Raw genomic sequence first — 24,426 nt, 5'->3', positions numbered from 1 at the left:
GCTAGTATCTCACTGAAAATGCCTTCTAATCCTTTCTCCCTCTCCATGCCTTCAGGAACTCCTAGAACCCGAATGTTGGGTTTTTTAATAGTATCCTGTAGATTCCCGACAATATTTTTTAGATTTCTAATTTCTTCTTCTTTTCTTTGGTTTGCTTGTTTCCTTTCCTGTTCTCTGTCTTCTAAGTCTGATATTCTCTCTTCTGCTTCGCCCATTCTGTTTTTAAGGCTCTCTAATGTGTTTGTCATTTGATCTATACTGAAAAAATCGAAGGACCTATGTCTCTCATCTTATAGAGACACCAACTAATCAGGCTATTTGGATTATATTAGAAGTACTGTCAAGATGTGATGTGGTACCAAACTTTAAGTTTCTATAATGGAAAATGCTATTAATACAAATGTTTGAGAATTAAAAAGTCTAATGATCTTGTGTTACTAGACATGTTAGTTATCTTAATGAGAAAGCCCCAGAGGCCTAAAGGGTTAAATACTTGTAAAATCCTACAGGTGCTTTCAAAAATACTGTGAAGTAAGCAAGTGCCTCTTGTTGGTTGATGAGTTTATAATTTTAAACATGGCGACTTAAAGTCTTTTGTCATCCACAGTTATATATGATTTGCTGCTCATAAAACTAAAGCGTTGTTGGTTCTGTGTGTAGCTGTCCTCCTATAGGTTCCTATGGACTTTTTCCAGCCACTTCTATTGTATTCAGTACTTTGGGATGGCTCTGTAAACAGATGAAGCCAATAATGTATTAACAGTACCAACTGAGAGAAAGTATGGTTAACTGAGGTTACTAAAAACAAAAAGCAATTCAAATCAATTGGCAATCTACAAAAAGAGTTAAAGATTTTAAAAGCTATTATTAAAATTGCTATATTGGTCTATTATGCTATGTTATATGTGTGTACATATTGTATGTCCACATGGGGAAATTTTATTAAGAGTTTTATTTTAAATGGCTTATAGATAAGATTGTCCATAAATTTAAGCTGCTAAAATCAATCAAAGATACATTTTAATTTGTGTGACCTGAATCTGTGTATCATATGTTTTAAACTTGTTGGTAGAAAGAAACTAAAAACACTTTATATGGTTGTGCTTAAGTTTGCTGGTTAAACAAACTACACCATGTTAGATATTTAAGAGGTGTTTTCAAATACATGATTCTTAAAATTTATAGAAGGCATTGGACCTTCTGGTAAATGTTTTCTTAAGTTGTTATCTAATGGTTGAAACAGTTTGCTAAGTATTCATGTGATATTGCTATTGTCAGCAAGCAATCTAGGACTTGCTCCCTCATTTCTCTATTCTAAGCCCAACTTGTTCTTTCATTTCTCTATTCTCTTCAAGGTAGGAAACTAATTCTATTATGAAGGAATCTGTAGGATGCACAATTTAATCTTTAGACCTTATAAAAGAGATGGCTAACATTTTTCTGTAATAGCATAGCCAAAATAAGAACTTAAATAATAATCTCATAGCTAGATTCACTTCGCCATCAGCGAAGTATACAGTAAGTAGAAAAAACCTCCCTTTCAGACCAAAGGGAAAGAAAGTTTTAAAGTGAGAATATAATTTTCCTCATGGGCATTGTCTACCTTAGAAAAACTACTACAGAACATGCCTGTGACTATAGACTTGTAGTTCAGGCCACCGAAGATTAGAGATGGGACACGGGCACTCCCTTGACTTGCATCCTCTGGTCTGCTTTAACACAAACCAGGAGGAAAAGAAAGCTCGGCATCAGAAGCAATGGGTGGCAGGCCTATTAATGGCTGATCTGTACAGTGATCTGCCCTCAAGGAGACCCAACAGGCCAGTCCACTGCAGTGGCTTTCAATGTGGTAAGCCTGGGCTTCAGCAGAAGTCAGCGTGTGAAGAGCCCTGGCAGCTCTGCCAAGAGTTGGATCACTGGAAATGGACCTGCCCTGGAGTCGAAGGATGCCCAGGTCAGAGCCACAGATCTTATTGGCTCTAAGCTGAAAAGCCCTTCACTCAGCCCAACTTCCAAAGTGACCACTGCAGCTGAGGGGATGGTCAAGTAGGGTCAGCAACATTGCAGGCAGAACTGTAAATTTCTTGTTAGAGATGCCACCTGCCTTTACCTGGCCAGCTCTCCTCCCAGGCCAGCCAAGTAATGAAAGTCAACAGAGTGCCTTCCCCTAGGAGGTTCACACCTCCCTTAGGATATACCCCATGTGAAGAGATAGATAGGTCTGGGCCTCTTAACTTACAAGGCCTAAAGCCCACCAGATTATTATCAAGCCCCTTCTGTGAGGTTCTATTTGCCTCTCAGTCAGAAAACTTAATTGTAGCTTAGACAGCACCTTTCTTAGCTCCTCTAATAATGACTCTGTCCTTTGTTCTAGACCCTGTCTAGCGTACTTGGGCCTTACTCCTTCGTAATCATAACCTCTACCACCAATGGCTCTACTCCCAACCTGTGTGTACTGATGGTCCTCTTCCCCACTTAATGCTGTATAATTGTTCAAACCTGGTAAATGCCACTCTTAGGATCATTGGTTACTATCCTCACTCTGTCTTTTATGACCTTGTCTAAATATGAGCAGAGTCGGCAAACTTGGAAGGCTTCCATAGCCTTGGCAACTCATGACGACAGCCTAGGGTGGTTACTGGCGCCATAAACTAGAGTGTCAATTTGTTGGGTCAACAACAGGAGCCACTGTGCAGTTGCTCCTCCTGTGGGATCTCTGTCCTTAATGTGCTGTCCATTGTGATTTAATGCTATAACTAGTACTCAAACAGTAGGTTTCACTTTGTGTTTCTATGTGGGTGCAAACTGTTGAAATCTTTATACTAAATTGATCTTCTGTATATAAAGAGAATTGAAAATGAATCTTGATGTGAATGGAAGGGGAGAGGGAGCGGGAGAGGGGAGGGTTGCGGGTGGGAGGGAAGTTATGGGAGAGGGAAGCCATTGTAATCTATAAGCTGTACATTGGAAATTTATATTCATTAAATAAAATTAAAAATAAAAATTAAAAAAAAAAACAAAAAACAAACCTTGTCACTGTAAAATTCCATCAGTGGTAATGGGTGTCTCTTTTTTTTTTTTTTTTTTTTCAAGATTTATTCATTTATTTGTTTGAAAGTCAGAGTTACACAGAGAAGGAAAGACAGAGAGAGAGAAAGGTCTTCCATCCGCTGGTTCACTGCCCAGTTGGCTGCAACTGAGTTTCTTTCAGGTCTCCCACGCGGATGCAGGGGCCAAGGACTTGGGCCATCTTCCACTGCTTTCCCAGGCCATAGCAGAGAGCTGGATCAGAGTGGAACAGCCGGGTCTCGAACCAGCACCCACATGGGGTGTCAGCACTGCAGGCCACACCGCCGGCCCCTAAATGGATGTCTTTTCTGCTTAGTCTTAATCATCATTTTATAGAACCTTCCTATTTAAAGCTGTCTTTTTTTCGCTTCTGGAGTATTTTCTTCATTTATTTCTCTACCTTCCTTATTTTTGTCTTCTGTGCTTCCCATTAAGTGTGCTATAAACATTCAGGACCCAGGCTCTGTGTTGTAAAATTATTTGTGTGGAATTTGCATTCCTTGACTTTTCTGTTTACCGTGCTCAGAGTTTTGAATTTGTCTTCCGGAATAAAAACTTGATCCTCCACTGCATCTGACGCTAATTCCACCTGTACAATGATTTTTTATATCTATATTTTAATCCCCAGTATTTTTTGTTCTTCATTTGTTCCTCTTTGGAAGAACAGTTCTAATGCAAAGGTTGTGATGATTTTAATCTCTCCAAGGGGACCAAATATCCAAGTATACCAAGTAAGCTTTTGCTTATTTTAGCTCTGCTCAGTGATTTTTATCTCTACCTTTTTATTCTGCGGTGGTGGTTTTGTAGTTTCCCCACTGCTTCTCTTTCACACTATGAGTATACGTTTTCCCCAGCCATTCTGAGGTTTTCATTTAATTCTGGGTGCTGCTGTATATCCAGCTGCCACCCTACCTGAGTTAGTTATTCTGACTGCCATCATTGTCACTGCTATGAACTTCCTCCACAGTTGGATATGTCTCTCCCCCAGCAGATGCCCAAATAGTTCCCTCATCAGGGATTTTTATTCTCAGCCAAAGTTTTCTTTTTGTTAATTTGTTCACAACCTGCCGAGAATAAAGGCCTTCTAAAAATGGTGGGTCTGGCATCGTGACATAGTTGGTTAAGCTGCTCCCACCTGCGGTACTGGCATCCCATACTAGGACGCTGGCTCAAGCCTGGCTGCTCTGTTTCTGATCCAGCTCCCTGTAATGCACCAGGGAAAGCAGTGGAAGGTGGCCCAAGTGGTTGGGCCCTTGCCACCCACACGGGAGACCAGAATGGGGTTCCTGGATCCTGGCTTTGGCCTGGCCCCATCCTGATCCTTACAGCCATTTTAAAGAAATGGTAAATGAGAGCCAAACATTCGGATTCTGATGATCAGAACGGTTTTAGAGATAGGAAAGTTTAATCTTCTTGCTCTGAGTTTGGGGGGAGGGGAGAAAAATATTAGTAAAGTAAATATTGGACATTGAGATTAAAAAAAAGTGGTGTTTGAACTTTAGAGAGTAGCTAGGATGCTTCTAAATGAGCAACATTTCAGAAATTGTTTTATGTTTATTGATTTTTTAAAAAATAGATTTATTTATTTATTTGAAAGGCAGGGTTACAGACAGGCAGAGAGAAAGAGAGAGGGAGAGGTCTCTCATCCTCTGTTCCACTCCCCAGATGGCCGCAATGGCCAGAACTAACCCGATCCAAGGCCAAGAGCCAGGAGTTTTTTCCCTGTCTCCCACACAGGTGCAGGGACCAAGGACTTGGGCCATCTTCTGCTGCTTTCCCAGGCCATAGCAGAAAGCTGGATCGGAAGTGGAGGGGCCGGGAGTCGAACCAGCGCCCATATGGGATGCCGGCACTGCAGGCAGCAACTTTACTCACTATGCCACAGTGACAGTCCCTATTGATTTTTAAATGGATAAAATTGACAGGAGCCAGCGCTGTGGCGCAGCGGGTTAAAGCCCTGGCCTGAAGCACCGGCATCCCATATGGGCGCCGGTTCTAGTCCCAGCTGCTCCACTTCCAATCCAGCTCTCTGCTGTGGCCTGGGAAAGCAGTGGAAGATGGCCCAAGTCCTTGGGCCCCTGCACCCACGTGGGAGACCCAGAGGAAGCTCCTGGCTTCTGGCTTCAGATCAGTGTGGCTCCAGCTGTTGCAGACATCTGGGAAGTGAACCAGCAGATGGAAGACCTCTCTCTCTGTCTCTACCTCTCTCTGTAACTCTTTCAAATAGATAAAATAAATCTTTAAAAAAAAATTGACAGCACTTGGAGTCAGAACTTTGTAGTTCATTAGTTTCTGAATGCCCTGGTCGCCAGAACAATATAAAGCTGCCCCCATCTTGGGCCTCACACACCGTCTCCCCCGCCACAGGGCTCCAGCCAACACACTGGGGTAAGGCTGCATTTTACCAGGACTTTTCCATGAATGAAAGGTAAATTCTGGTGCCAGAGGTCGAGTGTGATGTAGGTGCCCACTTTGTGAACCAGTGTAGCAAAACTAAATTGATGATGGCATTTTGCTGAGAAAGTGCTTACTAGCATCCAGGTGACCAGTGAGTGGACCCTAAACCTGGATTTTGTGATGAACCTGGAGTCAGTACTGTCTGATTGCTTTTTTTTTTTTTTTTTTCCAAGTTCTTTTGACTAAATAGATGCTTTGCGAATGTGTTCTGTAGGACGTTATGACAGGGAGCTCTGGAAGGAGGGTTAGGATCCACAGTTAAGTCAGTTAAGGAAGGAGTGAGAGCTCATTTCTTCCTTCTCTAAGAAAACCAGTGGTGTGGTCTGGAAAGTCCAGAGACGCCCTTCAGTGTTTTGGGCCCAAGTCTTGACATCTGTGGGAACTGCGCTTGACTGATGAAATCCACTTTGGGAAACTGGATTCACTGCTCTCTAAGGTCACAAACATCTGTAATTCTAGTAAACAGTTTTTTATAAATAAGTGATTTTATACATGGTACTTTAATGCACAGTGTCAGTGTCAGTGTGGAATCTTCTTAAGGTAACACTCAAAAAAAAAAAAACAGCACATTAACTGTCTAGTATTTTGGTACTCACGGACTTTTTAATTTTTTGGAAGTCAGAGTAACAGAGAGGGAGCCGGGAAGAGACAGAGAGAGAGAGATCTTCACTCCCTAGTTGCTCACAATGGCTGGAGCTGGACCAGGCCAAAGCTAGGAACCAGGCACTTCTTCCAGGTTTCCCATGTGATTGACAGGGGCCCAAGCACTTGGTCTGTCTTCCACTGCTTTTCCCAGGCCATTAGCAGGAAGCTGGATCGGAAGTGGACAGCCGGGACCCAATCCGGAGCTCATATGGGATGTTGGTGTCGAAAGCAGTGGCTTTTCTCACTGTGCCACCGTGCCAGCCACTCATGGACTTTGAAGCACAGCAATACAGAGAAGCGTTGCTTGGTCCCAGGAGTGACAATGCTTTGGTTGGGATTGTTAGTGACAAACAGTCGGCTCTGATACTTCCCTTTAATACCTTCTGTTTTACCAAGAATGTCCCCACAAGGTACAGGTTGATGTTGATTACTGTTTATTTCAAGCATGTTTTCTTTGGTTTAATAAAATTTCAGATATTTTTGGCTTGAAAGATACTGATCTTTTATATTTATTGATGATAAAATAATAGTTAGCTTGCTAATAAAATAGTTGAGAGTGAAACCAAGGTGTTTTCATTGTATTTGTAGAATGGGTGCTGCAGACAACATATATAAAGGACGGAGCACATTTATGGAAGAACTGACAGACACAGCGGAAATTATCCGCCAGGCAACACCACAGTCCTTGGTCATCTTGGATGAGCTGGGAAGAGGGACCAGCACTCACGACGGAATCGCCATTGCTTATGCTACTCTTGAGTATTTTATTAGAGATGTAAGTGCCCTGCCCTGCCTGCCTGTTAAAAAAATAATTTTTAAATTAGTATCATTTTTAATTGATAGTCATAATTGTATACATTGTGATAATTGGCACAATATGGTGTTTTGGTATATGTAAACAGTGCACGCCATTTAAATGAAGATGATCAATAGACCCATAACCTCACCGTTCTTTGTGTTGAGACATTCGGAATTTATTCTCTTAGCTATTTAGAAATATGCCATGCTTCATTATCGACTGTACTCATTCCACCTCCATGCAGTACTTAAATTGTGCACGCTGCGCGAGTTGTTTTCCCAACCCCAGACTGCAGATACTCAGCGTCACCTTCGTTGTAGTGGACCCTAACCTTGTCGCTTGTCATTAGAATGCTGCACACTGAACTCAGATATGTTAACCCAAAATCAAGTTTGAAGTTCATGTGCCTGCCTTTCTTTTGCTGACGTAAAATAAGCCTCTTTGGCAAGATTTCCATCCAGAACTGTGTCTTACTGTCCTGGACAGAATCTCAGTCAAGAGCAGGGTCCGTACACCTGCAGCCCAGTTCCTGCAGAACAGACCAGGAGCCAGTGCCACTCCTGCTCTGGGAGATGCGTTTTCTCTCCAGTACCCTCCAGGACCTCAGTGTGAGACCTTCGCCCTCACCTCCTTGCGCCTCTGTGGCATAGCTCTCCTCGGAGCCTCTCAGTGTGAACCTGTGCTGTGTCTCGTTACTGCCCGCCCGTGTGCTTTGGTCTCTGTTCATTTTGGTCTCTGCCCTTCTGTCTCTACCTCATAGCACCTGCCCCCTGAGCTGTGTCTCTTCAGGCTTTCTTTTTTCTCTTTTATTCCCCCATTTTCTTACTCTTTTGTTCATCTCTGTCTTCTCATTTTCACGTTTTCCTGTCTTCTTCAAACAGCCCATAGAAAAAAACATGTTTTCTTACTCATATTTCTTTCCAAAAGCCACAACATCTGTGCCTCTTGGTTTTTGGCTTTTTTCTTGCTTCTGAAGTGTGATCGCCATCTTGTTTTTCCTTGGAAGATAGTTTTCCTTGAGTCCTTGAGGACTCAGTTCCTTAAGGGGCTTTGGTCTAAGCTGGGGTGAGGCTGCTGGGTCCTTCTGGGCCTCCTAAGAGTGATTCCTGAGGACCCTGCTGGGAACATGGCAGCGCAGGCAGAGATCTAGTTTGACGGGAGCTTGGGAAGCATGCAGGGGTGGAAGACACTCTGGAAAGCTTGCTGAAGGCTACAGCCTCTCCTTCTAGTTCCAGTGATGGGCTGCTTCTCCTTTTTAAAAAAAGATTGATTGATTGATTTAAAAGTCAGAGTTACAGCAAGAGGGAGAGGCAGAGAGATCTTCCACCCACTGGTTCACTCCCTGAATGACCACAGTGGCCAGGACTGAGCCAGGCTGAAGCCGGGAACCAGGAGCTTCTTCCAGGTCTCCATGTGGGTGGCAGGGGCCCAAGCACTTGGGCTGTTGCCTGCTACTTTCCTAGGCCATTATCAGGGAGCTGAATCAGAAGTGGAGCAGGGGGCCGGCGCTGTGGTGTTGCAGGTAAAGCCGCGGCCTACAGTGCCAGCATCCCATATGGGCACTAGTTCAAGTCCAGCTGCTTCACTTCCAATCCAGCTCTCTGCTGTGGCCTGGGAAAGCAGTAGAAGATGGCCCAAGTCCTTGGACCGCTTCACCTGTGTGGGAGAACCGGAAGAAGCTCCTGGCTCCTGGTTTTGGATTGGCACAGCTCTGGCCGTTGTAGTCATTTGGGGGAGTAAACCAGCAGATGGAAGACCCCTCTCTCAACCAGCACCCGTATGGGATACCGGCATCTCACATGGTGCCTGTTTGTGTCCCAGCTGATCCACTTCCGATCTAGCTCTCTGAAAACGTGCCTGAGAAGGCAGCGGAAGATGGCCCAAGTCCCAGTTGGTTGCAGTCCATTATTCTCTATTGGATTCTGTTTGCTAATATTTTGTTGAGGTTTTTGCATGTGTGTTCATGAGAGACACTGTTCTGTAGTTTTCTCGTGATGTGTTTGTCTAGTTTAGTGTAGAGCAATGCTGGCGTCACAGAATGATTTCCAACATGTTCCCTCTGTTGCTGTCTTCTGAATGTGCTTGAACAGAATTGTTAGAATTTCCTACTTAAGTGATTGATAGCAGTCACCAGGGAAGACATCTGGGTCTGATGCTCTCTGTTTGGGAAGGATTTTAATTATTGATCTGATGTCTTTAATAGATACAAGCCTGTTCAGATTTTCTGTTTTTCTTTGTGTGAATTTTGACAGATTGTATTTATTAAGGTCTTGCGTTTTAGAAAATTTTCACTTAGGTTGTCAAATCTGTGAGCATAGAGTTACCCACATTATTTCTTTATTATCATTATATTAGCTATGTTATCTATAGTGGTTTGTCTGCTTGCATTTCTGATATTAGTCATTTGTGTGTTCTTTCTTCTTAACCTTGCTGGAGGCTTTTCAATTTTATTGGTCTTTTCAAAGAACCTCCTTTTGATTACATTAATTTTCTCCATAGTTTTCTTACTTTAATTTCATCTATTTATCTTTTTGTTTTTATATTTCTGTTTTTCCACTTAAAGTGGGCTTAGCTTGCTCTTCTTCTAGAATTCTAATGTGGAAAATGAGATGATTAATCAGACCTTTCTTTTTTTATCGTATGTTTTCAGTGCTACACATTTTCCTTCAAACATTGCTTTTGCTATATTTCACAAATTTTGATAAGATCCATCATTTGAGTCAAAATTTTTTAAAATCTCTGTTGATATTTATTTTTTGGACCCAAATGTTATTTAGAAATATATTTTCTATTCTCCACGTGTTTTTGAAGTTTCTGAGGTATCTTTCTGTGATTGATTTCTAGCTTACTTCCGTTGAGGTCAGAGGGCAGACGTCATATGGTTTTTATTCTCTTATTAAAGTTGTTAAGGTGTGTTCTATGGCTTAGGATGTGGTCTGTCTGTGTGGGTGTTCCATGTTAGCTTGAAATGCATGTGTGTCAGGCTGTTGTTGGATGATGCAGTCTGTAGACGTCAGTTGTGTCTAGTTGGTTGATGATGTTGTTGAGTTCAGTTATGTGCTTACTGAGTTTGCTGTCTGTCTGATCTGTCCATTTCTTAAAAAAAAAAAAAAAGATTAATGTATTTGAAAGAGTTCTAGAGAGAGGGAAAGACAGAGAGAGAGAGAGAGGTCTTCCATCCACTGGTTCACTTTCCAGATGGCCACGGCAGCCAGCCAAGAGCCAGGCTCATAGCGGGAGCCAGGAGCTTCATCTTGGTTTCCCACATTGGCTGGCAGGGGCTCAAACACTTTGGCCACCCAGAGCTGGCTCAGAAGTGGGGCAGCTGGGACAAGAACCAGCACCCATGTGGAATGCTGACATTATAGGCAGTGGCTTACCTCCATTTCTCATAGAGGGATGTTAACATTGCCAACTGTAATTGTGCGCTCATCTGCTGTTTATTGTAGATCTTTCAGCTTTTGCCTCGTGTGGTTTGACATTCTCCTGTTATATACATACATGTTAAGGATTGTTATGTCTTCTTAGAGAATTTTTCATTATCATTATGTCATGCCCCTACTTACCCATGACAGAATTCTTTGCTCAGAAGTCTGCTCTATCTGAAATCAGTATAGCAAGTCCAGCTTTCTTTTAATCAGTGTTGATATGATGTACCTTACTCCATTTTACAAAGATATTTGTTTATTTGAAAGGCAGAAAGTGAGGAAGAGACAGAAAGGTGTCTTCTGCCCACTGGTTCACTCCCCAGATGGCTCATTGGCTGGGGTTGGTCCAGACTAAAACCAAGAGCCAGGAGCTTCCTCCAGGTCTCCCCCATAGGTGCAGGGGTCCAAGGCTTGGGCCATCTTCCACAGTTTTCCCGGGTGTGTTGAGCAGCCAAGACTCAAACCAGCGTCCATGTGGGAAGCCAGTGCTGCAGGCAGCAGCTTAACCTGCTATGCCACAGCACCAGCCCCTCTCCATTTATTTTTTTAACATATAAATATCTTTATATTTAAGGTGGGTTTCTTGTAGATAACATATAGTTGAGTCTTGGTTTTTGGTCCACTCTGACAATCTTTGTGTTTTCTTTTAATTTATCTTATTATTTATTTGAAAGGCAGAGCCACAGAGACAGAGGCAGAGATACAGAGAGAGGTCTTCCATCAGCACACAGTCTACCAGGAAACCCATCAGAGGTGTTCATTTCTCTGGCAGTGTCTTTGAGCTTGCATTTCTCTTCAGTCCTTTCTCGGAATTCCCGTCTTCTGTTGGCGTAACCCACATGTTCGTGCGTGCCATCTACTTTATCCAGAAGAGCCCTTTGCATATTAGTCATGGTCGCTTCCACTTCCCAGTCTGATGATTCCAGCATCTGCCACATCTATGTCTGGTTCTGATGTTTGCTATCTCTGTGAGATTGTGATTTTTTTTGCTTTTTAATATGCTTTTAATTTTTTTTCAGGGTAGCTGTCTATGGTGTATTGGGTAAAAGGAACTGCTGTCCATGACCTTTAGTAAGGTAGTGGTCAGGAGTTAGGGAGCAGAAGTGTCTCCAGTCTTGGTGTCTTTTAGTCTGGGTGAGCCTGTGCCTCGGGACTGTGTGGTTCACGGTGCTTCCCAGGGGCCCTCCTTCTCCCCCTGGGTGTGAAGGAAGACTGGAAGGGCTGGAGTTCGGTCCTTCTCTTCCACACATCAGTTAGGCTCTGATAAAGCCCCAGCCTCTTTGGTAAGTGTTTCTCCTGCGGGTGGATCTTGCTAAGAACCGACTGCTCTGGCAGATTTCCCGCGGTTCCTTTTCTCTTTCTTCTGCTGTTGGAGGCACAGGGAAATTTTCTCCAGTACTGACTGTGAGAACCCGGTCAAACTCCTGGAGGGAACACATAAAACTGTGCTCCCCGCCCCAACGGCCGCTACCATGACTGGGTTCTCCTGGAGTTTGTAACTCCCAGACTGTGCACCTGAGCCTCCAGCAATGTGTCATTTCCGGTTCAGAGTTTTCTACCCTGGCGAGGTTTCCTGGGAGGTTTCTGCTGTGACTTCCGCTGAGGGGGCTCAGCTTTTTTGCATCTGCCCGTCTGACTCTCACTGTGGAGGCCGTGGATCGCTGGAGCTCTGAGAAGGGCTGCTGCCTTTTCACTGCTTCCCTTCTTCCATGTCCAGCTGGAGTGGCGACCTCCCAGCATCTTCTGTGCTGGACTGGGCACCGTAAATTCCCATTCAGTTTTATAGATGAAGTCCTTATTTCCACGGTACATCGTGCTCACTGGATGGGGAGAGCGGTCCAGGAGGAGGAAGGAGGGAATCGGGTCCTGCAGCCGCACACTGAGCAGCAGCCACGGGTGCAGCAGTGCTGTGGCCCAGACCCTGGTCTCTGCCGAGAGATGCTGGCCGCGTAGGGAAGGGGAGCCACGGACACTGTAGGTCCTGGATCCTCCAGCAGGGTTAAGGCAGCTTTTTAGAGAAATCTGACTTCAGTTGGCTCACTTGCAGTTATTATGAAGAGGCAGCACATGGTTGGGTGGCAGGTGAATCCAAACTGGGATTCTTTGATTCTTGTTACCCCTTTCTGCTAAGTTTTGGACCAAGATTAGAGTTAGCTTTTCCCAAGGTAGGGGTTTCTCAAATACATGACAGATGCCTTAAAATTATGTGTATTAAAGAACCCATGAATCCATATAGATACCACCAAAACAAAAATTAACTTTAATGTTACTGAGGGTAGGTGGGAAGAAGGGAGAACTAATAAATGAAGAGAGAATGTTTTTCAAAAATCCACATTTAGTACATTGTAATAATGATTGATTTAGGTAAAGATGATCAGTAGATGGCAGAAACCTTTAAATGAATGATTATTGGGGAAAATAATATTTCCATGGTTTTATTCATGCAGTCTCACAGGTTATTTATTAATTAAAAAGGGGAAATGGCCTGTACAGTGATGGAATCTGGTGGGTGTTCATTTAAACCATAGGAATTTAGCATCTCCAGTAAGGGTCGATTCCTGCGCATTCCTATGTGACGTCCTGGAAGGGTGCTTGACTTTCGTGGGTGGAATGATCCCGGCAGTAATGTTTAATCTGACCCCAGGGAGTGACAGATCCAAGTTGAAAGACAGCATGAAGAGCAATTTTCCTTGATATTCCAGGAATGATGATGTTATAAAAGACAAAAAGAGGAGGAGAGGAAAAAGAAACGCTATTTGGACAATTAAGGAAATTTATCAACTATGTTCTGTATAGTAGTGTATTTCTTGAGTGTGATGATTTTATTCTGATCATGTAGGAGAATGTTATTGTACTTAGAGTCTTAAGTACGTAGGGGTGAAGCATCATGATGTCTACAGTTCTCACGTGGCTCAGGGAAAAGTGTGCGTATGGAGTCGGGGAAGAGGAGGAGAGGGCACTGCGGCAGAATATTCGCAGTTCGGTGTCGAGATGAACAGGATATGGATGTCCTTTGTACTTTGCTTGCAACTTTTGAAATTCTGAATTTTTTCAAAAAGGAAATTATTCATTGTGATAAAATTTTAAAATAACACTTGTTGTATATCTCATTGCTTTAGGTGAAGTCCCTAACGCTGTTTGTCACCCATTATCCACCAGTTTGTGAGCTGGAGAAACATTACTCACAACAGGTGGGCAATTACCACATGGGATTCTTGGTGACCGAGGATGAAAGCAAACAGGACCCAGGTATGATAATCCCTGCAGTCGGGACAAGGAGAGCAGCATTGGCATTCCCAACCAGTGACAGGTTGACAGGAGCATCAGCTTACTGCTTGTTAATAAGGAAAGCTGCGATATCAGTTATAAATAACATTTGTCCAGATACATTTTCTCTAAGCTTTGGCTCAAATAGGATTTCCATTGATCCCCTTCCCTACAAGAAGAGGGTGGGGTGAGGAGCACTTAGTTCTCCTCGTGGCACTTTGCCCCTCCCACAAGTCATCGTGACAGTCTTTGCAGAGTGTTATTAATCGTGTCCCAGAATGCCCAGTATCCCCCCCAACATGCCATTTAACCTTGATTATTTACTGAGGGTCGTGTCCCACACTGGACATATGTTGTATCTCAGCATTACAAGGATATTGCATCTCGGGCAGGTGCAGTGGCTTGCCCGAGGCAAGTGGAGGCTAAACTGAGCAGAGAATCCACATTTGCCTTCCCATTCTCTCCTCCTTCATGCTGCTCGAGCTGCTGTGGGGATCTATAGTGTCTGCCCTGGCTTTCCCAGTTCTTAATGGTGTTACAGAAATGAGACAGTTCATGCAAAAGAACACCCATTTGCCAGGAGAGAGAAATTCAAGTGCCATAAGTAATCCAGTGGACTTCAGTGTATTTAGCTCCTGTTGGGTAGTAATTTTTTTAAGCTTAAGCCTGTGGTGATTTGCACAGTTGTGCACTACAATGGAAAATCCGTTAGCCGACATACTCCAGAGTATCCACATTTTGTTTTGGAAAAGTAATAAGGATCGACATGAAAAAGAAATTAGCAACTGGTCCAGATAAAACAAAGCATTGGACCGAGATCGGTTTAATATTGGCAAGTTCTGCCTTTCACCACCCCAGTCTTGCAGACACACTGTAAATCCTCTCGTGGAAGCAGTCTTGTATCCATTAATCTGCTTCCAGATTGGCAGGAGGAGGCTTGTAAGCTAAAACTCGTGGGACAGACACAGCCGTTCGCTGGCAGGGAAGGGCACGGTCAGGAGCCCTGAGCGCTGGATTGTGACTGACGGCTAACCTTGCTTTGAAGTGTTCTGCCTCTTTATTTTATTGATTTAAAACTGTGTCCATGAACATAACTTTTAAAATTAAATGATGCTAAAAGGCTCACGCTGGAAGCCTCTGCCCTTTGACTCCGTGCTCCTGCCCATCCTGGTCCCAAGGCAGCGACTGGGAACTCTTGCCCCCATTTCTGTCGTGCTTCTCAGTAGTGTGGGCACTTCCTCCCTCTGGGTGCTTCGGCTTGCAGGGCACTGCCGGGCTTCTCCGGCACTGGTTGGGGGTCTTTTTAGCCTTCGCTTCCTCTGTCCTCCAAAGGCTTCTCACATTTGTTTCTATTCCATGCATGGTCACTGCTTTCACTATTGCAATGTCTTTCCTGCTGGTGAGCCAAGCATGGAGACAAGCGCATTTCATTTCTTTCCACGTTCTGCGGCTTTCCTAAAGTTAAGAGTTACTTGTATTTTTGCCCCTTTTTTTTAAACTGTGGCTGAATCTTCCCCTGTCCTCCAGCAACTTTGTAAAATGCCACTTTAAATGTTCTTCCGTGTGCCTGAACCTATTGGTTTCAACTTGTTCCCACTATGGGCCTTCTTCCCATAGCCCGTTGGCCCCCTGCTCCTCTGAGCTGCTTGCTCTCTCCGCCTGCTGCCAGGTGCCGTCCTGAGGCCTGTCTTTGCAGGTTTCCTGGCAAGTCTCTAGCTCGCTCTCCTGTGCACTTGATTGCAAGTAAAACCTCAGACCCTGGCTCAAACTAGGAGTTGATGCAAAGAGCAAGAATGGGCTCAGCTCTTCCCTTTGCAAGTCTCCAGACTCTGTCTTCCTGCAGGGCTGGGGTCTGCTTCGTGGTGGTGGCAGGATACCTGCGGCTCTCAGGCTTCACGTGCAGAATGGATGATGTCCAAAAAGAGAAAAGGGACCAGCATCTCCTGTGACTGTTTCTTTCTTTCTTTCTTTCTTTCTTTTTTTTTTAAGATTGATTGATTTATTTGAAAGTCAGAGTTACAGAGAGAGACATAGAGAGAAAATCTTTTTTTATTTTTATTTTTTGACAGAGCTAGACAGAGAGAGACAGAGACAGAGAGAAAGGTCTTCCTTTCCGTTGGTTCACCCTCCAATGGCTGCTGCGGCCGGCGCACCGCGCTGATCCGAAGCCAGGAGCCAGGTGCTTCTCCTGGTCTCCCATGGGGTGCAGGGCCCAAGCACTTGGGCCATCCTCCACTGCCTTCCCGGGCCACAGCAGAGAGCTGGCCTGGAAGAGGAGCAACTGGGACAGAATCCGGCGCCCCAACCGGGACTAGAACCCTGGGTGCTGGCGCTGCAGGCGGAGGATTAGCCTAGTGAGCTGCGGTGCCGCTGCCTATGACTGTTTCTTAGGAATAAGGGAACGTTTTCTCCGATGCTTTTTAGCATCTAATGATTGACCCATCTCATTTCAGAACCGAGTCAGTCACATGGTCGTTCTTAAACCAATCCTTAGAAGCAAGGGTGGCTTTCGTGGTCAGTCAGGCCGGCTTTTGGAGCTGGACATGAGGACACCACCCTTTGAGTTAATTCCTTATGCTACCAGGGTTTTCTTAGGAGCATTATAAGATAGACAACCATGAATATCAACTAAGGAGTTGATAACATTTTTGAGACTTTGCACAAATGAAAATTCTCTATCGCACCTTCGTATTTGATTTGTGATTCATGCAGGGCTAGAATTTTGGATTGAAAGGCATTTCCATTCAGGATTTTGCAGCCTTGCTTTGTTATTCGTTCACTTCCAGGATTGTTCCTAATTGAGGCCATGCTTTATACATTACCCCTAACCCAACTCCTCTTCTGCTGAGTTAGAAGCCATCACGTAGGTCACCAGCAAAAGTCCCAAAAGCGTTTTGGGTGGCTTCCAGGATACTCTGTATCTAGAGTATGCTCTGCTTGTCTGTTTCCCATGGTCAGGTAGATAAAGTAATAGGTCAGAAGTCAGCAAACCATGTTTTAGTCCGTTAAAGTCTATAAAATCTTGGATAAGTCACTCTATTATTTAAAAAAAAAAAAAGATTTATTTATTTATTTGAAAGGCAGAGTTACACGGAGAGAGGAGAGGCAGAGAGAGGGAGAAGTCTTCCATCCGCTGGTTCACTCCCCAATTGGCTGCAAGAGCTGGAGCCGTGCCCATCTGAAGCCAAGAGCCAGGAGCTTCCTCCATGTCTCCCATGCGGGGGCAGGGTCCCAAGGACTTGGGCCATCTTCTACTGCTTTCCCAGGCTATAACAGAATGCTGGATCAGAAGTGGAGCAGCCAGGTCTTGAACGGGCGCCCATATGGGATGCTGACACTGCAGGTGGCGACGGCTTTACCTTCTACGCCACAGCACCGGCCGAGTCACTCTATTCTTAACGCACCTCTAATTTTTTATGAATCTATCCGAAAAGTGATTCGAAATTATTTGATCAGCATGCATCCTTTTAATAATTGCCATGACAATCAGTTTTGCATTGCTGCAACAAAATAGCTGACCCTGGCTTTTAGAGAGAAGAGGTTATTTAGCTTACAGTTTTGGAGGCTCAGAGTCCAAATGGCAAAGCCCAGGCTCTGTGGCATTACCTCAAGATGTGGATAATGATGGTGGGAACACACGCAGAAGCACTCAGCTGTGCCTGGAACCAGGACAGAGAGAGAGTGGAGGGCCAGCTTCAGGCTCTCGTTACAGTCCTCTGGAGAGAACTGCCAGGACACTCCTGAGAACTTGACCTCCTGAGGTTGGGGAGCTTCCACGCCAGCCATGGGCCCCACCTCTTTGAGATCCCCTGCACTTCCCAGTGCCACCTGCCTGGCAACCAAGCCTCATTCCCAGCAGACCTTTGAGGGACACTGAACCCGTAGTGGTTGCCTAGAGAAGTGGGGCTGTAAAGTACATTGTGCTCAGCTTCCCTGTACTGAGCAGAAGCATAGATCATTACCCTCATTTCCTCCAAGCAGCGCCAGGTCAACTTTTCACTAATACCCACTTAGAGTCTCAGCTTCTAAGTTATTGGGTCCTCCCCGAGACTTTGGGGTAAGGTTGTGCAGACATGAGTTGGTTATTCATTGTCTTCCCTTGCTGGCTCTCTCTGCTTGTGTGTTTCTGGCCTTTACACACCCACTTCCCCACCACAAGGGCGAGGGGTCTTGCGGCTGGCTCTCTGCCTGCGTGTTTCTGGCCTTTACACACCCACTTCCCCACCACAAGGGCGAGGGGTCTTGCGGCTGGCTCTCTGCCTGCGTGTTTCTGGCCTTTACACACCCACTTCCCCACCACAAGGGCGAGGGGTCTTGCGGCTGGCTCTCTGCCTGCGTGTTTCTGGCCTTTACACACCCACTTCCCCACCACAAGGGCGAGGGGTCTTGCGGCTGGCTCTCTGCCTGCGTGTTTCTGGCCTTTACACACCCACTTCCTCACCACAAGAGCGAGGGGTCTTGCGGCTGGCTCTCTGCCTGCATGATTCTGGCCTTTACACACCCACTTCCCCACCACAAGGGCGAGGGGTCTTGCGGCTGGCTCTCTGCCTGCGTGTCTGCGTGTTTCTGGCTTTTACACACCCACTTCCCCACCACAAGGGCGAGGGGTCTTGCGGCTGGCTCTCTGCCTGCATGATTCTGGCCTTTACACACCCACTTCCCCACCACAAGAGCGAGGGGTCTTGCAGCTGGCTCTCTGCTTGCGTGTTTCTGGCCTTTACACACCCACTTCCCCACCACAAGGGCGAGGGGTCTTACGGCAGGACTTAACTGTCCTCCTGGGGAGGAGCCTTCCAGGGTAGAAGAACGACTGGCATTGCCACCTTAGATGTGAGGACTACCATGACTGGTACCAGAGTGGGAACCAGCATATGGTGAGGAACTCACAACTGTGTGTACTGAGATGTGTTAACGAGGTGTTCAGAGCAGTGTCACATGTTATGTAATTTAGCTCTGTTTTACAACTATATATAAAAAGTGTTGTTACAGCTATCTCCATCTAGGAGGGTATTTCAAAAAGTCCATGGAAAATGGAGTTAAAAATAAGTTTATTTGGGGGCAAAAAATCTAATACAGGAAAAGGTTTATTTTGCTCATGGTTTTAAAAGGTCACAGTCCAAAATTGGGTGGCCCCCTTGGTCTTTCATCTGATAAGGATAATGAGTGGGGATGCGGGTAGAAGGAGGATCCCATGGCAAGCCAGGAAGCAGAGAGAGAACAGTTGGGCCAAGCAGCTTATATAAGCAACCCTCTCTTAAGAACTGCCTCTCGGGGCTGACACGGTGGTACAGTAGGTTAATCCTCCGCCTGCAGCACCGGCGTCCCATATGGGTACCGGTTCGAGTCCCGTCTGCTCCTCTTCCAATCCAGCTCTCTGCTGTGGCCTGGGAGAGCAGTGGATGATAGTTCAAGTCCTTGGGCCCTTGCACCCGTGTTGTGAGACTGGAGGAAGCTTCTGGATCCTGGTTTTGGATCAGCACAGCTCCAGCTGTTGTGGCCGTCTGGAGAGTGAACCAGTGAATGAACACCTCTCTCTGTAACTCTATCAAATAAATAAATAAAATCTTAAAAAAAAAAAAAAAAGCTGCCTCTCAAAGACAGCCCCTGTGGCCTCAGGCCCTCCTATGAGGTCTTCCTCCTGGACACCATAATTAGATCAAGCCACCACCTTTAATTCATTAACATGAGGGGCCAGCTTTGTAGGGCAGTGTGTTAAGCCACTGCCTTGACCCTGGCATCCCATATGTGTGCTGGTTCAAGTCCCAGCTGCTCCACTTCTGATCCAGCTCTCTGCTAATGTGCCTGGGAAAGCAGCAGAAGATGGTCCAGGTACTTGGGCCCCTGCCACCCGAGGTGGGAGACTCAGATGGAGTTCCATGCTCCTTCCTTTGGCTTGGCCTAGCCCTGGCTGTTGTAGCCATTTGGGGAGTGAATTATTGGATACAAGATCTTTATCCCTCTTTCAAATAAGTAGTAAATCTTAAAGAAAAAAAATGAAAACCATTAACATGAGACTTCAGGGATCAACCCCTCAGTACATGGGCCCTTGGAGGGCAACCAAACTATTGTCCAAACCTTAACAAGTAGGCTCTGGACGGACGGACGGACAGACTGACAGATAGGCCTCGTTTATAAAGGCCAGTGTGGCGTTTCAGCTGTCCAGGGCCGCCGGGAGGCAGGGGATCAGTTCAGCTGAGCCCAGGTGAAAGGGTAGGCTCTCCCGTCTCAGGGAGGAGAAGGGTTTGCTGAGCGGCTGGCTGCTGTCAGGACCAGTTCCCCACACACATGCGTGCCCTGTTCTCTCCCCACCCACCTACCTGCTCTTTGTGTTCCCTCAGTTTTATTTGGAGGCAGGAGGTATTCTTAGTGCTCTGTAATGGAGGTTGGAAGCCGCCTCCCACTTGCAGCACCCACCCTTAGAAAGCTGTTTGCTGCTGAATTCTCAAAGAAGGGTAAGGAAAATTCCATTGTGCTGTTTCACTGTAGTGTTTAGGCTTTGACTTTTTCGTTTTTAGCTGATAAAAGAATAAAAGCATACAGATTTATCAAATGAAATAATGCATGAGAAAAAACTCTTCTTAATTATCATATATATATATATATATATATATATATATGTATGTATATACTGGAGTTGCAAAAGCCATTGTGAATCTGGTGTATCCCAGACGCTTTTACAACACAGTGCAGTGATATTGCATTTCATAATAAAGGCAGTGCAATCCAGAGGTGCTTTAGATTGATGCCAGATTACACCGTGCGGCATTGCCCGCATTCTTGTGTTTCATGTGTCTGCACACGTGTGGCAGGCTGGCTCTCCCAGGAAGCAGCTTCTAAGATTGGCTTTCAGGAGGTATGCTGGGGCCACCTGAGGCTGCGCTGGGTGGTATGGGGGCTGTGTGGCAGATACAAGCTGCAGTCAGCCCTCAGAGAGTGGTGTGCTGGGGTGGGCCTGCAGAGTCACCTCAGCCTGAGGTGAGAGGCCAGCCTTTATATCCTGTATCAGTTCTCTCTGTTAGCAATATGCAGCAAATCCCCCACCCCCTCGCTTCAAGGCTCTGCTAGGGTGGCCTGAGTCCCATCTCTCTCAGGCGGCTGTCGGCAGGCCTTGGGCTCTGGGGAACTGTCGGCCACAGATCTGTTTGCTGCCACGCAGAACTCTCCATAGGGTAGTCCTTGGTTGGAGCCTCTGGCCTGTGCCGAGGCAGCTCCCGGCAGCCCCAGGGCCCACAGTGAGGCTTGCAGGTTGCTGATGTGCACAGTGGGGCTCACCCCATTGCCCTGGGTGGCGCTCGGCAGTGCCCACTTCTGTAGGCCTGGCCCTTAGTTACTCAGAACGTGTGATAACCCTGATATCGTTTCCTCTCCTCTTATGTCCTAGGTGGAGAGGAACCAGTCCCTGATTTTGTCACGTTTCTTTATCAAATCACCCAAGGCGTTGCCGCCAGGAGTTACGGGCTGAATGTGGCCAAGCTAGCAGACATTCCCGGGGAGGTCTTACGGAAAGCAGCCCGCAAGTCGCAGGAGCTGGAAGGACTAGTGAACGCGAAAAGGTCAGGCTGGGCGCCGTGCTTCTGGGTTGTGTCGACACCTTTCCAGCTGTCCAAGGAAGATGCTGCTGTGGCCCAGGGCAGCAGGCGTGCCTCTGGTACACTGACCTCGCTCATGCCAGGACGCTCTGGGCCCCGCCCAGGGCAGCAGGCGTGCCTCTAGTGCACTGACCACATTCACGCCAGGACGCTCTGGGCCCCACCCAGGGCAGCACACCCTACATGTATGTTTCTGGGGCCACCAGATCTTTAGTAACTTGATAGATTATTTCTTCAGTCATTTTTGTAAAGAAATAGTTAACTTCTTAATGTGTGCCCAAATACATTAGTTGCTTAAAGCACTTGATCATACGAAACACTGCTGCAAGAACTACGGAGGACATTTTATGTGGATACTGCCTTGGATGTGCAGTGACCGCAGGCGGAAGTGAAGGACTCAGACCACAAAGGAGCGCGACCATGCTCAGGGCCCATGTAATCAGTCGCTGTCCACACGCCACTTCTGGGGATTGTTTGTGACGAGTTTGTCATCCTAACCTGACTTCCCCCCATCACTTGGGGTGCTCTGTGAATGCTTCCCGTAGAACAGCCTGTGGCCAGCCAGTGTGGGAGGGAAGCTGGGCAGAAACCTCCCAGGAAAATACCAGCTGATAGGCAGGAACCTGCCAAGCCACGTAAGCGCCCCTTCCACCTGCACCCAGCCCTGCCCTCCCTGGAGGGCGGGAGGTTACAGCTGTGCTCAACAGCCACATGGCCCTGAGTGAACAGATGCCCTTCAGCTAGAAGATCTTGCCAATCAGTGGTCCCTGGCTCATACTCAAAGAATATTATTTAGTTCTGGGAGTCATGACCAGATTTCACTGCTGAAATGTTGGCACCTGTGATAGGTCAGGAAGGGATGCCGTGTGCCACCAACTTCTGCTTCTCCTCTTCTCCTATGGCTGTGCCCTGCACGCCACACCTTGCAGCAGTACATGGTCCCGGGTGCTGGGTAAGGCAGGTGACACAGAGCCCCCTCTGAGACCTACTCTGGATCATTTCCTGTGCCAAATACCAGGCAGAGGAGCAGCATCACTTTCAGTCTACAAGGCGATTTAGCAGGCGTTTCCACAGAGAGAGGGTTATCTCTGAGACTTTTAAAAAGCCCAGCCCAGAGTCTGCTGCAGAGTCCAGAGATAAACTTAAGTCTTTGGTTGTCTTATGACTGTTTTTTCCCCTGCTGAAACTAGAATAAAGTTTCACTGCGAAGGAGGGATGTGCACGATGCTAACTAAGTAGGACAGGTTGTTCTGCAGACCGCCGTGCTGCGGCGAAGCAAGAGCAAGAAAATCCCAGACACTTTGTGTTTTAAATTCCAACTGCAGTGTAGCACCCTGAAATCTCAGAAATTGTCCTGATGACCGAATTATCGCAGACGGCGGCGTTGGAATGGAACCCGATAATTTAGCGGGATGCTGTATTTATTTTTTTACCTTTTTGCTAAAATTCATTCAATCACAGTTATGTTTGCCAGACGGAAGAAATCGAACGCAGCCTTGTGCCTAGCTGTGGGTTTGTTGTACAGGTCCGTGTTCGTTTGTTGTAACAGTTCATGTCTGTTGGATACTTGGTGAGCACAGAAATGAATCTATACAGTCATTTGCAACAGTCCAGACATTGTGCCGGTTGCTGTTCCTACTGTGTTACAGGCATTAACTCAGTCCCTAGGACGTCCCAGTGAGTCAGACAACATTGTCCTCCCCGTGTGCTAGCTTTGAAATTGAGGCTCAACAAGGGAAAGAAGCTGACCCAGGGCCACACAGCCAGTGAGCAGGGCAGCCGTTAGCCCTCAGGTACTCCAGCTCCAGACCCTGGACCTTAACAGTTCTGCAGGCAGAGCAGGCCTGTGTTCACACTGGCAGTTTGCCATTTCATGAGCTCGTTTTAGTTTCTTACATCAGTTTTACCTTTCACCCTGGGAACACTCAGCACGAGGCGTTTTGTCTTCACAGGTTTGGATGTACACACACACAGCCTCTGGCAGAGTTAGAAGGGGGAGGTCAGGGTCTCCCCTCCCTGGAGAGAGGGATTTTAGAAGGAGCAGAGGGGACAGTGGTCTCAGGACCCGTGGTCCCTCAGTGGTAGCAGCAGCTGCAAAGGCTCCTTCTCCCAGAAGGGTGACGCTGCCACCACTTCCTAACCACAGTCCCTGCCTGGTGTTCCCAGGGCGGAGACTTCGCGCAGCTTTGCACACGATGGATTGTCCCCAACAATTTCAGTTCTAAAATAAGTTGTGTCTTATTTTTCCTCCAGGAAAAAGCTAAAGTATTTTACAAAATTATGGACAATACACAGTGCACAAGATCTGCGAAAGTGGACAGATGAGTGTGAAGAGGAAGAACTGTAGACTTCTTTTCCCGGTTAAACTGAAGACTGCGTTATTGAACCAAGTATGGAGAATTAGAAAGACCGAGTGTATGGAGTAGCTCCGCAGCGACAGCCCGTCTGTGCGACATGTGAGCATAGCGTGTGACGGTGGCATATTCCCGTTGGAACCTGGCCTCTTGTGGAGAGAGTTCTTTCTGAGGCTCCTGCTCTCCTGATGTTTTAGCGTATAGTGCCTTTTGAATAGGAAGACTTCCATTATGTGACGGAAAATTCCACGGACAGTGAATTTCACGTAAAATCAAAACCTTCTGAATAAAGCCTAGAGTGGCAGAAAGCGATTCATGAACTTTTGGGGAGTGATGTAGAAATTTAGTTCTTTTTTGATTTCAGTTCAGATAATTACCAGCCGGGTGAATCTGGCAGGAATCTACCTTTCCACTTGCACTAAAATAATTTTATAGTGCCACCAGCTTATTTACCATGAACGTGGAATTTTTTTTGTAGGAAACAGAAATAGTTACCAAGGCTTTAGAAACCAAGAGCACAGAAGGAATAGGGCCATCTGAAGTTTGAAGAGTAAATACTATCATGGTTTTAAGTCACTGAAAGATTGTTGGATGAAATCATCATTCATTTGGATAATAAAATATTTAATGAATGTTTGCTATAAATTATGGGATGTCCTGCTGAATTTTAATCTTTTCAAATACCTGTCAACTTTTGGGTTTAATTATGGAGCCAAGGTTCTGCTCCTTCCAGAGACGTTCACAGACCTGAACTTGTTCATCTAGAACTTTCCATGACCCGAGATGGCAGATGCTGCCATAGCTTTGTTGGTTTGTAA

General features: G+C 46.0%; 1 protein-coding gene across 2 annotated transcripts in view; it reads left to right on the top strand.

The window, feature by feature from the left end:
- MSH3 (mutS homolog 3) overlaps positions 1 to 24,200 on the top strand; it is a 178,447-nt gene extending 154,247 nt beyond the window's left edge. For both annotated transcript variants that reach the window (XM_062212494.1, XM_062212493.1), the window contains exons 21-24: positions 6,760 to 6,946; positions 13,518 to 13,647; positions 21,047 to 21,218; positions 23,508 to 24,200. In XM_062212494.1, coding sequence (XP_062068478.1) covers positions 6,760 to 6,946; positions 13,518 to 13,647; positions 21,047 to 21,218; positions 23,508 to 23,601 — 583 coding nt within the window. In that variant the 3' untranslated portion in view covers positions 23,602 to 24,200. The remainder of the gene's footprint in view (positions 1 to 6,759; positions 6,947 to 13,517; positions 13,648 to 21,046; positions 21,219 to 23,507) is intronic.
- Positions 24,201 to 24,426: the final 226 nt, after the last annotated feature.

This window comes from Lepus europaeus, chromosome 15 (assembly GCF_033115175.1).
Source record: "Lepus europaeus isolate LE1 chromosome 15, mLepTim1.pri, whole genome shotgun sequence".
Taxonomy (NCBI): Eukaryota; Metazoa; Chordata; class Mammalia; order Lagomorpha; family Leporidae; genus Lepus; species Lepus europaeus.
Note: the sequence above shows the minus strand (reverse complement) of the source record. Positions and strands in the feature narration are given on the sequence as shown.